This window comes from Anneissia japonica, unplaced genomic scaffold (genome assembly GCF_011630105.1).
Source record: "Anneissia japonica isolate Jap-2015-1 unplaced genomic scaffold, ASM1163010v1 scaffold287834_len5846547_cov211, whole genome shotgun sequence".
In the NCBI taxonomy this organism is placed as follows: domain Eukaryota; kingdom Metazoa; phylum Echinodermata; class Crinoidea; order Comatulida; family Comatulidae; genus Anneissia; species Anneissia japonica.
The window spans coordinates 2,529,236-2,543,398 of record NW_022704992.1 but is presented as its reverse complement, the minus strand read 5'-3'; the positions used below and the strand labels follow the sequence as shown (position 1 = coordinate 2,543,398).

General features: G+C 32.5%; 1 protein-coding gene across 1 annotated transcript in view; it reads left to right on the top strand.

The window, feature by feature from the left end:
* LOC117104992 (kalirin-like) overlaps nt 1-14,163 on the top strand; it is a 182,487-nt gene that overhangs the window by 93,492 nt on the left and 74,832 nt on the right. The window contains exon 34 of the mRNA XM_033245970.1: nt 10,608-10,908. Within this exon, the coding sequence (XP_033101861.1) occupies nt 10,608-10,908 (301 nt within the window). The remainder of the gene's footprint in view (nt 1-10,607; nt 10,909-14,163) is intronic.

Genomic DNA, 14,163 nt, shown 5'->3' with positions numbered 1-14,163 from the left:
CTGCAAGTAATTTCAAAGGCTGGGTGTATCCAACTTCGAACAACGTCGAAAAGGGAATGAGGACGTTTGTTAGGGAGACGGTTCGCACGTGGCGCCTTGGGTCGGACTGTTCCATTATTTTCGAAGGGATGTTCCGTTTTGGGAACAATGGCAATTAGTCGGTTATCCAGGTAAGTATTCACGAAATAGACTACCAACATCACGATTGATTTGTGTAATCTCATTTATTTCCAAGTTTTTTGTCAAACACACTGAGAGTCAGCTTTGGTAGCCATGTTTTTCAAGCAAAGGAGTTTCATCCAAAAGAGAGTGTGCGCTATTTTATACTTGCATTTCGTTCTGCTAGCTGAAACACAAAGAGAGTGGATGGAGCAATGGATTTCATGAACGGTTTGGTACACACATAGTGGCTACAACCAGTTTAGTCAACTGGAAGCTGCTCTATCTGACACCTATTAATGACAAAATTTGATTGATATATATGTTTTTTGTTGATAAGTTTAATAGCATCTCTATTTGTTTCTTCAATGATACTCCTATCTATATTATTAAATTATATTTATTTCTTAGTATTGTTAAATGAGCTTTTTTCCCAAGAAACTATAAAACTTCCTAATTAATGTTTCCCTTCAGTTTACAACCTTCATTATGAATATATTAACTAAGCATTGGTTGGTAGATATACATTTACTATTCTGCAGATTGGGTTAATAAAAGCAGACTATGTTTTCTCAGCATTCTGATCGGTTATTTTGACAGTGCTAATTTATCTGTTGCTGCTGTTCAGTTTATGTTTAATTAATATTTAGAGAAAAATAGTTGGTGCCCCTCATGTTTAAAATCTCTCAGATCACTGTTGCTGTTAGATAAAAAATATTTCGGTCTGCTAGCTGAAACACAATGAGAGTGGATGGAGCAATGGATTTCATGAACGGTTTGGTACACACATAGTGGCTACAACCAGTTTAGTCAACTGAGCTAAAGCTGCTCTATCTGATACCTATTAATGACAAAATTTGATTGATACATATGTTTTTTGTTGATAAGTTTAATAGCATCTCTATTTGTTTCTTCAATGATACTCCTATCTATATTATTAAATTATATTTATTTCTTAGTATTGTTAAATGAGCTTTTTTCCAAGAAACTAAAAAACTTCCTAATTACTGTTTCCCTTCAGTTTACAACCTTCAAAGTATACATTATGAATATATTAACTAAGCATTGGTTGGTAGATATACGTTTATATTCTGCAGATTGGGTTAATAAAAGCAGACTATTTTTTCTCAGCATTCTGATTGGTTATTTTGACAGTGCTAATTTATCTGTTGCTGCTGTTCAGTTTATGTTTAATTAATATTTAGAGAAAAATAGTTGGTGTCCCTCATGTTTAAAATCTCTCAGATCCCTGTTGCTGTTAGATAAAAATATGATATTAACATTTTTTCAAAATTGCTCATTCAAAAATCATCAACTATAATTAAACATCGATAGAAACATGTAGTTGTTGCTAATTTACAGACATTTTGCTGCAAATGTCTTTGCATTGATTACCACAATGTGAAGAATATTAGAACAGTATTATTTTATGTGTCGGATTATGCGACTGTTAATTAGAACATATTTTCTTTTAGTAATTTTAACTTAAAAGTATTAACTTTATAAAAACCCAAATGTTTGCCTCTATATTCTTTTTCGTAACCCTTGCCTTGAAAACTAAATAATTTGCAGTTGACTTGCGTATTCTCGGTTTGAATTTAAAATCTTGTTTTTGCAATGTGGTAAATCTAAAATTAAATATTTAAAAAGACCAATGTTAAGTCGCATTGACGGAGCTTTTAGATCTTTGATTAATAGATTGGTAAGGTTGTAAGAATAGCTTTATTTTTATATGAAGAAAACAAAAAAATAAAAATAAAAAGAAGTTTGTACCATAGGTGGTAAGGTTTACCTAGTGAGGCTAATGGTGGTCGAGATAAGCAAAACATCTTTAAGTAAAATTGTAATAGTGAATGATGTCATGATATTTCTTGCATTAAGATTTGTATTACTTTGACCTTCGAAGGTTGGCATTTAGAAAGCTGCATCTTGTATTGACGTAAAAGCCACTATTGAAAATGCCAATCTTCTAGTGCTTCTAGCAGAAGCATCTCATTTACTATACACTCTTCTCAATTCTCTGTTTTTGCAAACCAACAAATCAGAACTTCTAGGATTCTAATGCGAAATTAAACCTTTATATGAATATAAAAAGGGATGGGTTATTTCATGTTTAATGAGGACAAATAAATAAAGTATTATTATTATTATTCTGTGGATGTGAATCATTCCTGGGTGTGAAGTACTTCTGAAGTAAAAAACGTATATGTTGACATTATAAACATAAAAATGTTTTAATTCAAATATTTTAAGCACTCCTGTGCTCTTCCTCAGCAATAACACGTATGATTAAAAAAGTCTTAGAATCCAGCAAACAAGAATAAACAATTAAAGCATTGACTGCAATGGATCGTTAATGATACGTAATTAAAGGCGGAGTATATTTGGCAGCAACAACAATGAAGATAAAGATAAATAAACAGAGCTAATCTGCCCGCTATAGGCCAGCATGATCTTGGTTGCTAAAGAAAAATGAATGTGATAATTTCTTAATGAACTAACTAATTAATAAAAGTGTAATCTTTGAGAAATCCTAAGTCTTTATTGATGCCATTTTTGTGTGTGTTTAATTTGATTATCTATTTTAATTCACAACATTGTCTGTCAGTGAGAGATTTAAAACCAGTAACTAATAAAATAAATTTAAGGTTAATAATGGAATGGTTGGCTTGGTTTGAATGTTTAGCTACAGGGAAGCCTAATGCATTGTCTCTGATGGATTTTTTATGGTTATAGCACCTCAGTCTGAATTTGCAACCCGTTTCCCCGACGTATAAAATATCCATACACTGGGTACACCATATAATGTATATGACATTGGAAACGTTTCAAATTAGGGGTGGGGGGTTTATAGATATGTTACAATGGCGAGTGTTGATAGTGTCGTCGGTGGTAAGGAGTTTATAAACTTGGCAACGTGGATTGCCACAAGGGTGATTGCCTGCTTTAAGGGCGATAGGGGGGAGTTTAGAAGATGTGAGAAGTGAATTGAGGTTAGGAGGTTGTCGGTAAGCTATAAGACGTTGTGATTTAAGTGCTTCTGTATTAGATGTACAGTAGTGCAGTCAGAGAGGATACGAAAATCAATGGTAATGGTTTTGGTGAGGTGTTGGATTCGGGGGTTATAGTCGAGAACCAGGGGTATACGGGTAGAGTTTGATTTAGCTTTGTAATCCAGAAGCTGTTGGCGTGATTTCGACGAGGCCTTAATTTATGGATAAGTGTGTTAATGTGTTTATCAAATTCTGTATTGGTGGAGCAGATTCTTTTAATTCTGAGTGCCTGACTGTAAACTATGGATTGCTTGAGTTTAGCGGGGTGTGCGCTTTTGTAGTTTAGGTATTTATGATTATCAGTAGGCTTTGTGTAAACAGTGGTGGTGACTTTATTATCCTTTAGGCCTACTAACTACTAAGATGGAGTTTTCCATGGTGAATTTGATGCAATGGTGGGAGTTATTGATGTGGGAGATGAATGATTTAAGATTATCAGGACCGTGTGGCCATATAAAGAACATATCGTCAATGTAGCAGTTTCTCGAAGTAGTCCATAAAAATGTTAGCGTATGAGGGGGCCATTTTAGTACCCATAGCTCTGCCCTTGATTTGTTGATAGTATTGTTGAAGTTGAAGTGATTGTGGGTGAGAATGAAGTTGATGAGTGAAATAAGGTCAGATGAATAAGGTGCAGGATAAAATGAGTCGAGAAAGAGTTTACATGCGTTAAGTCCTTCGTTATGGGGGATGTTAGTGTAAAAGCCAGTAACATCCATAGTAACTAGGAGAGAGTTATCAGGTAGATTAGTAATTTCTTGGAGTCTGCAGAGGAAGTGTGTTATTCAACAAATCAAGTTTGCATAGCACCGTAAACACAACATAAAAAAATAGATAAATAACAATAACAGTACTCAATTAGGAACAAGTTTGTAGTAATCGTATCAAGCATAGCTCATCAATGAATGTTGCTTTTTTAGTTGTATGAAAAAAAGTGTCTCTGGTGGGACTCAAACCTGCAACCTCGCTTTATATATATATAAAGCATAATGTAATCCATGTGTGTTCCTTAGATATATATCAAAAAGACGATGAGATGACAATGACTTTGTACACTTAAAACACAAATTTTCGATCCTAGGGTCAATATCCTTTTCTACAAAGTTGTCATCTTTTTGATAGAGTTATGTAAAATAGTTGATTAAATATTAATGTTCTATAACCAAAAATATATGTATACATTCTCTTTAGTCTAGATAGCAAATATTGTCATCAAGCTAAGACCAGATTGTAATTATTCATTCTGCATATTTAATGTATTAAACCAATATAATATGGTAGAATAGAAATTGACGTGGATGTTATATAGATTATCTTGCAATGATTTCATCTGGATTAACAACAGCAGAAAAAAATATCATAAAATATAGATTACTTTAGAAGATATAATTGTTGAGTTACTCACTCAAAATGTTATCAAATGATTTATGTTTTCCTCATTTCGATTATTGTTGTTGTGTCTGGTCTAACTGTAATTTTCAAAATTCTAACTGTTTACAAGTTCTTATGACTAGATTAGGTAGAATTTTACTTTCTGTTGATATTAAGATTCCTGTTGATTATATTTTAAGTGCCCTTGGATGGAATAGACTTAATGTGATTTGGAATGAAAAATTACTTTTTATGACTTTCAAATGCTTAAAAGGATATGCCCCACAATAATTGTCTTCAAAATTCACCTTTAACAATACTACCCATTCTAAAGGCACATGTAGCCAAACCCATAACAACCTGGTCCTTCCAATGTATAATATTGGACAAGGAAAAAGAACTCTTTTATATCAATCATCCAAAAGCTGGAGTGAACTACCACACAAATTAAAAATTAATTTTAAAGAGATGTCGACTTTTTCATTCCAAAATCATTTAAAATAATTTTCAAATTTTATTTCATTATTATTATTATTATTATTATTATTATTATTATTATTATTATTATTAAATCATTATTTCTACTGTATATGTTTCTTGTCACTGTACCACTTTAAAAATCAGTACTTTAATACTGAAACTGCCTACAGTATAAAGAAAGATTAAATAAAATAAATAAATAAATAATTTCCTTGGCGTTTTAATGTAAACATCAATGGCTGCATGTTTCTTAATCAAAGTACAGTAATGTAGAGGCTACTGTTAACCTCCTAGTCACTTGGGTTGTATGCAGGGGTCGGGGAGAGCTGCCCCCCCCGTCCTGCAAATCCTGGCGCCACTCCTGGTTGTATGTATATATTAAGACTTGAAGTAACATTCAGTTCTTAATAACTATGATTTGCTCACAATCATAAATTCTCATGCTTGATCAAGATTTCAATTTTCTCTTGCAATGATCTTTCAATTAAGTTGGTTACCTATTACTAGACAGAAAATGTCTAAGTAATTTCTATTTGAAATTGTTGATTTTTACACATGGATTTTACCAACATCGTAGTAGTTTTACAGAAAACATGATGTTTATTTCGTGAATACTTACCTGGATAAACTGACTAATTGCCATTGTTCCCAAACGGAACACCCCTTCGAAATAAATGGAACAGTCCGACCCAGGGCGCCACGTACGAACCGTCTCCCTAACAACCGCCCTCATTCCCTTTTCAACGTCCCTTGAAAGTAAACCTCCTTTAGAGTGCTAAATCATTGAGTAGTACCACATGTTCGCTACTGCGATAAGGATTTTCAGCCTTGGATTTTATTTTCAAGAAGTTGCTGGATTCTGGAATTTTATTTTTCTGCCTTGGATTTTGTTTTCAAGAAGTTGATTATACGACATATCCTTTTTTTGTAGCTGTTGGTGGTCTCTTCACTATGTCCGCGCACAAGTCGTTGTGCTCGGCGTGTGGGGCCCCAAACCGAGTGTCAAGCTCGATCGACACTCGAAGCGTGTAGCAAAGCGGAGCCTTGCGAGGTTTGCGCGCGCTGGCCCCCTACCAAGTTTGCGGCAGCTCAGGCAGCCCCTCGATCTCAGGGTTCGTTGCCGGCTGCGTCGGGGGTTGTAGCGGCGTCAGATGATTCTCCACCAATTAAGTTGGTTACCTATTACTAGACAGAAAATGTCTAAGTAATTTCTATTTGAAATTGTTAATTTTTACACATGGATTTTACCAACATCGTAGTAGTTTCACAGAAATCATGATTTCTATTGTCTCTTTTTAATTTATTTAAATTTTAAATTAATGATTTTAATGTATTTGAATAAAAAAATGTTAATTTCCAGTGGACTTATTACTGTACAACCTCTATAAGATCCAATTTCATTAATTATTTTATGATGAAATAGATAAAGATTGAATTGAATATCTATGTGCCTAGCGATCATGTAAAGAAGCTTACTCTTACTAGAGGTCACCGATACATTCTGACCTTTGTCAATTGATCACAGAGTTATTGATTACAACTATATGCTGCTATCATTTATAAAGCTCTCTTATTTTCATTGTCTGAACGTGTTTCTTAGACAGTCATGGTAATACTTTGGGCTGAACGGTTTGTCCATCAATCTCCCATATTACAACCAATTTACTGAGTTGAATGTAAATCATAGGTTGACTGCAACGCAATTACACATTGCTAAGGCCTCAGCATGCAACAACTGTTTAATGCAGGCAAGCAAGCTCCTGAACACTGTGCCAGTATCATGAATACTGGCCTGAAATAAAAGTATGCCAGATATGTGTAAAGGTTTACCTATCCATTCAGTTTACAGTTTAATGCAATTGCCAAGATGAGATTAAATTAATAAACACTTGAATTACATTATTATTTGCAGCGCTAACAAAATATTTTCATTAAACATTTGTTTGAACAACATGACATCTACATGGTTTCCGGGACATAATATTTGTTATTTACAAACTTGAATAACATTTTCATGCAGAGTATGCTCTGACAGATCTCCTTATTAAGCAGATATGCTCAATAACCTAAAAACTATTTTAATATGTTTTTACTTTAAAACACAAGTGATGAGAAAATTGTAGTAGTTATTATGAACAAAATATTCCAATTCAACAATTAAATTGGAAAATAATACATCTTTAAATATACCAACAATGCTTGTACATTTATTTATAATATTAATTTTAGGATACATCAACGAGAAGACAAGATAAGATAATGATGCTATGCATAGGATTAGTTAAGCTTACATATTAAAAGGAAATTGGTGTAGGAGTGATATTTATTACCTTGTAAACTATAAATATACTTCAGATAAGAATATGATTTTTGTAATGAACTTCCTAGATTATGCTCTGCATGCAAGGGGTAGCCACATTTTTTATGCATTTCAATTAGCAGCTCCGTGCTAGCAACATTTTTGTTGGGTATTTTAGTCTATTAATTTTGCAATCCTGCTTCTAAGGCTTTTGGTTTATTCTTAATAGTCTGTTCATCCCTTGAGAGAATAGTCATTCAAGTTGAATTATGATTGGGTGATTCTGTTGAAGATTTTCTAGATGATAAGCTCTTAGCCAATCACATTTACTTTCTTAAATCAGAGGTATAACCTGAAGAGAAGAAATTGAAGAGCCTCAGTGTAGGCACGGAAAGAGTGAGTGTTGTCATTATTGAATTTCAAGACTTTGGGCGATTCTTCGTTAGTGATGTCTTTAATAGTGATTATGTTAATATATCTTCTGTTACTGTCTACCGATGGAGCCAATATTTTCTGAACAAAGTCATTTTGCTGTTTTCTCCGGTTTGTCGCCTTCTGTTTACATACTAATTACTCTGGTTGTTACTAATTAATAGATCCACTCTGTGCACATGTGGATGGACATACCTGTAGGTAGATGAAAATATTATCCACCTGATCGTGCCCTCATCATCTAAGGCAAGTTAAGCAACAGTAGTGTAAGGTTTGGAATACCCGTAGGAAATAATTACACCAAATATGGAAGGCTGATTATTTGTCTAGTTGAGCCTTTTGTATCCTTTAATCATGGTACATTTACATGGCTTGATATGTTCAAATCATACTTGTATAATACGTCGTCAGAGAAAAGTTTCTGGTAATTTTCATAGATTTCATTGTATGTTAAGGGTGAAATTTGCTGTGAATATGAAGTATTGAATATTTTTATGGAAGTGAATACATGAACTTAGATTAGTATAAAGTACTAATGAATTTGTGATGTTTTTTTTTTGTTTTTTTTTTTGAAGAAGCGAATTTCAGTAAAATGGTGTTAAATACATTGATTTGTTAATATGTAATATGTTCTTGGTAACTAAGACCACCTGGTATTGCTACAGATCTTAAATTCCTTTTAGTTGACCCAGTCTCTCCAGTTCTTTAGATCTGTGTTTTTGAAAGAATGGGAAATTAAACATAGACAATTTAAGAAATGTATTAAAATAATGGAAACTAAATGATAATGTTAATGTGTCATAATAGAACATATACACATACAATTAAAATAACTATAACTAAAATCACAAAATTCAGTTTTCTTGCATCTCATTTTCTGTTATATTTTACTTCCATTTTCCATTAATTATATTTTACTTTTTGCCTGTCTAAACATCTGCATTTCAAAAATAGCTTTTGCTTTGAATTACTGGAATTTTATATTAAAATTCAAAATATAAATTGCTATTTTGTTCTGACAGTTGAAATAAATATCAACGATTTTATTTTTCAAAATTTTACTCTAAGGATTTCTTATGATAATTACAGAATCGTCTCATCATGTTCACATTGGCAGCCCATGATATGCATTAAAATTACTCTGTAAGCTATTTTTAATCTCTGACGATTCATCGATGAACTATGACCTAGCCTGTGTCTTATTAAAATCACAAGTGACATTAAATTTCAATCCAAGTTTTCTTGCATATTGTGAATAGGAGGCTTGCATAATGAGTCTCCAATTTGATGATTAGGTTATATTACTAACGTTGATATACGATATCATGTTTATAATACTTTAGTAAAGATTAATAATCCAGTGAGTTTATATTAATAATAAATTTGATATACCACATTGTACCAAGAACAGTTAATGCGCTTTTGGCCTACAATAATATTTTTTCATTTCATGTGTATTTTTTAATATAAAATGCTCTCCAAGGCCAATAAAATATACCAAAATTCTTTAGCTTGTTTAAGTAAGTGAAGCTGTAGTTTGTGCTTAAAATGTTAGCTAATAATTTTGTGGTCCTGGGTTCAAGTCCTTGTTATTTTGGGTTTAAGTCCTCGTGCTCCGGGGTTCAAATCCCACCCTATGCCTCATAATAAAGCTTAACAGTAGGATGTATGCTATATTAATGGGCAAATCTACTTCATTTAGGATGTGAGTAGGTATAAAAAGATACTGAACAAGCCGTTTAATTAATTATAAACTAATGTTTGTTTTATCCGGTAATTTCTGCGTCTGTGGCATCTGAGCCGGTTATAAAATTGACACTTTATTTTTAAAAATTGCTTTATTTAAATTTTTCTCTCAATTTGTCTTCTGAATTTATCCGTCTAGTGATAATTTATTTCTCATTTCATTAGCAAATGGCAGTGACGTGAATTGGTTATTTTTAGGTTATTATTCGTAACTCCTCGAGAGTCGACCTAAGGAGAAATTACACTTCTAAATTTCCATATATTAAATCAACATTTGAGAATGCAGTTTATTTATTCAAAAGTATATTTAGCATCTTCATGATCTTTGTAATGTAGGGATTACTGAAGAATTTACCCAAAAGAGATTATAAGGAAAGACGTTTCAATAATAGGGGAGCAGCTATGTGAATAGCAGTATGATATTGCTTTACAATATGCACTAAATCTTTCAAGATAGTAATGGAAATGGCTAAAGACTACATAAGTGTTTTGCACATAATGTAACTTATGTTGGTACCTATGCTGAATTTTTATGTTTTACATTAAATCATGTTAAAGCCAGGCTATGGAAGAAACAGAAAGATTTATATGTTATATATTAAAAGTGATTTTCCTAAGGCACAAAAAGAATATTTTTCCTCTGGAACATGGCTTCATGGTTAGATTAGATTGGCTGAATAAAGGCATTTTCATTTTTAAATATAGTTGATTATTTATTGTTTTAGTTATTACCATCATCGTTCATTATCATTTGCATCATCAGTATTATTCAAGATTCATTTATTTAATGCTACTTGAGCCATGTTAAGCAAGTAAAATAAGTAAACTTAAAAATTAAGAGCGGGCTTAATTCTTTTATTATTATTGTTGTCATTATTATTATTATTATATTATTATTGTTAATTGTTATATTTATATTACTTATGCACAATTGAAACAAGCATAGTTCCATACATATGGTATAAAACTTTACTTAACCATAAAATACAATATCATGTGATAAAAATACTTTAAAAATATACTGTAATTTGGATAAGTTGAAATTTTGTTTTAATTTTCGTTAATAGTTTGATACACTGAGTCAAGTCAGTTCAGACTATGCACCAATCCCCAGCCATGAATCTGTGAGGACGTCTATCCATAGCGACGAAGGACAAATCTACCCACAAACTCCGCAAACTATACCCACACCACAAATAAAGTACGAATCAAGACTCAACAGACGGGACAGTGGAGAGATCTTGGATGAAGTTAAGCCCCTCAAAGAGCAAATTGAATACACAAAACGGACATCAGAAAGCTCATCATTGGACAGCTACTTTGATGGGTCAACTTCCTGTTCAGGGTCGAACATGGAGGATGATAAATGTGAGTTTTGTATTTAATGTTTGTAATGCAACAATTCTAGCACATTGATAATGTAGAGGGTGATATAAATTATGATATTAAAATGATAGGGTGATGATTATTTGAGTGATGATGATTGATAGTGATGTTGAGAATGATGGTATAATGATGATGAAGTTGGTGGTGGTGACAATTACAGCAGAGACACAGCAACAAATGCGGAGCAATAGCAAAGATGAGAACAACAATGATGATAACAATTGTGATGATGTAGGAGCGGTTTGATGCTGCGGTTGTGGTTCTCGTTCTCAACCTTGAGGTCGGAGGTTCAATTCCTCGCTTTGCAATTTCGCTTGTGTTCTTAGGAAAGTGACTTCACCTGCAAGTGTCTCTTTCCTCCCAGGAGTACAAGAGGGTACCTGGTAGACTCAAACACAAAATGCGCTGATTACAGAAGCAACATTATGATATTCTCCTCATTGACCGGAATATGTGCTTGATCCAATTACTGGAAGTAATAATGTGAAGTGCTAGAGAGGCCTTGTTGGCATTAAGTGCTATATAAGTCTTAACATATTATTATTATTATTATTTTGATAGTAATAATATGGTGACAATGTCAATGCTGAGAAAAAACATGAAATTGAAACTGTTTATGTATTATAGGGGTGGATCCAGAGATGTCCAATAAAAGGGGGGGAGGGCCCAAAAGTTGGACCGATCGAGATAATACTACTATCAGGGGGTCCGGAATTTTTGTGTTCAAGATGCCCTAAAATAACCTGAGGCATTTTGGCCGATCATTTTTTTCTTCTTTCTTTTTTACCCCTTTTTTTCCTTCCAAAAATCCGCCCTTGCATTATGATTGTGATTAATGATAGTGATGTTGATGAAGATAAGGATTTAGACTGCTTCAATGTGTGAAACACCAAGGATAGATTCAAAAACTTATTTGCAGTTTTGGTGAAATAGTTGCAGTACACAGAGAGAAAATCCCCTCATGAATCAGAAGGAGGCAGTGATAGAATTGAACCAGAAACCATGGTTCGAAAGGCTCTGTGCCAACTAAGCCATTATTTCCTAACAATTCTTAGCAGATTTTCTTTCTCTATAGGTTAAATGCTATCATCTATGGTGTTTAATTATTTAAAGTGTATATGAGATATATCTTAAATGTTTATTTTCAATCACTGTCTTGTGTTTGTTTTTATGTTTTCTGTTTTATTATTAAAACATAAATTGTTCTTCTTATCTGTTCAGAATACATGATGTGATTTCCCTTCTTATAAATTATAACAGTAATGAATTTTCAATATCAATGTATTCACTGTATATACAGGGCCTAGAGGTAGTGTTTTGCTTACATTCACTAGGTCATGAATATTCATAAGACATTAGCAGGAGACACAAAGATTTGTACATTGTATAAACATGGTATAAAGAAACCTTTTTGTTACACACAGTGAAATGCACTGTCGCACGCCCCATGTACAAACCCACGCAGGCGTTCTTCAATGCACGTATTTCTTCTGATTTACTGTTATTATAATGTTAATGTACAACAAATTATTTGCTTATTTGTGATTTGTATTGGCGTGGGTATCAAGTTTTTTCTCATTATAATTATTATAACATACAATTCCGAGAACTTACCTCATAAAATAGCTTAATGAAACTACAAGCTATATGATTACCTTTCAATTTATAATATAATTATTTTTCCTGTGATCTACTTTTTTGTATAGAAATAAATCATGGGATATTAATATTGAACATGGGCAGAAAATCAGTATATTTTATGAATAATATATATAAAAAATAATATGATAAATTGCATGTTTAATAAGACATCATTACATCATCGTCGTCGTAAAATCTACAATTGGTATTTTGATATTATGCATTTCACTAGGGTAATGCACAAAGAACATTAATCTAAAGCTGACATGAAAAAGTGAAAGAAATTGGAAAGGAGAATAATCACTCTAAATGCTGACGTATAGTATTAATCTATCTTATACTGTATATGTTTATATCCTATACCATTTATAGGATTTCATTTCATATTATACAACTCTAAACAGCATAGGGATGATGGATAAATGTGACATTTGTTATTCTTTTTCTTCAAAGAGAATTCTTGACAAAAGTCTAGGTGTTATTATTATTTTTGATACAAAGATATTTAAAGGAAAAATATTTGAGAAATTGAGAAGGATTTCATTTTCAGTCAACTCGTTGGCCCAGGTATATAATTTGTATGTCCATGCCCAGTGGGTCGACATTCTTCTCGGCAGGTGATCGTGTGGCAAGCTAGGCCCTATCCACAGTATCAACACCAGTAGTATCTTGGGCTAAGTTTCTATCTTTTGCTTCTAAGCAAGCTTCCAAGTTTTTATTATGTATACATTAATTAATGTACAAGTAGATACCCCTTGTTTTTTTAACTATGTACGAACATAATGTTTTGCCATTTTATCAAATTTGATACCATAACTTAGTGTGGTTACCATTTTATTAAGAATTAGGCTTTGACTAAATAGAAAAATATTTAAATAGTTATTTTTTTGACCAAGAGACTGATTATGATTTCCAAATTTCACTGTTTGAGAGGTGGGACTGGGGGAAAAAGGGGCGTAACTGCCCATTTTTACACCTTATTCCCCAAGTTTTTAAATATTAAAAAATCTGTATCTCATTCACTGCTCCCCAGTTTTTCGTCAAACAACTTTTTTTCTGTCTTAGAAAAATCAGTTCTACAACATATCAAAAAATTGTTTTCCTCCGGAGCCTGACTTTAAAAATTATGGATGGGAGGGGGAGCGAGGGCCCAAAAAGAATGAGGGAGAAGATGAGAAACATACATTTTATTTTTATTTTGGCCTTTTATTTAAAAACTGTGTATTCATTGTTTATTTTTACATTACATTTAATGTATATTATATATTCAATCATTTAGCTTTCTTGTAACGACCAAGATGATCCCTCCCTCTGTTTTATGAGAAAACCCCTCCCTCTAAGTCTAATCTGAAATGTATGAGGTCCCTGGAAATAACATGTATAGTATAAATGGTACTTCAAATGCCATAGTACCATTTATTCATAATGATTCATTGTGAATAGATAGCATTCCTTTCATCTGGACATGTTATATACAAATAGCCCATCGTTCACAACATCATATATTTAAACTGAAAAATTACAGATTTCGTATCTGTTTAAAGCTTGAAACTTTATTGCAAATGAAAAAAAATGTGTTTGAGATATTTTGTTCCA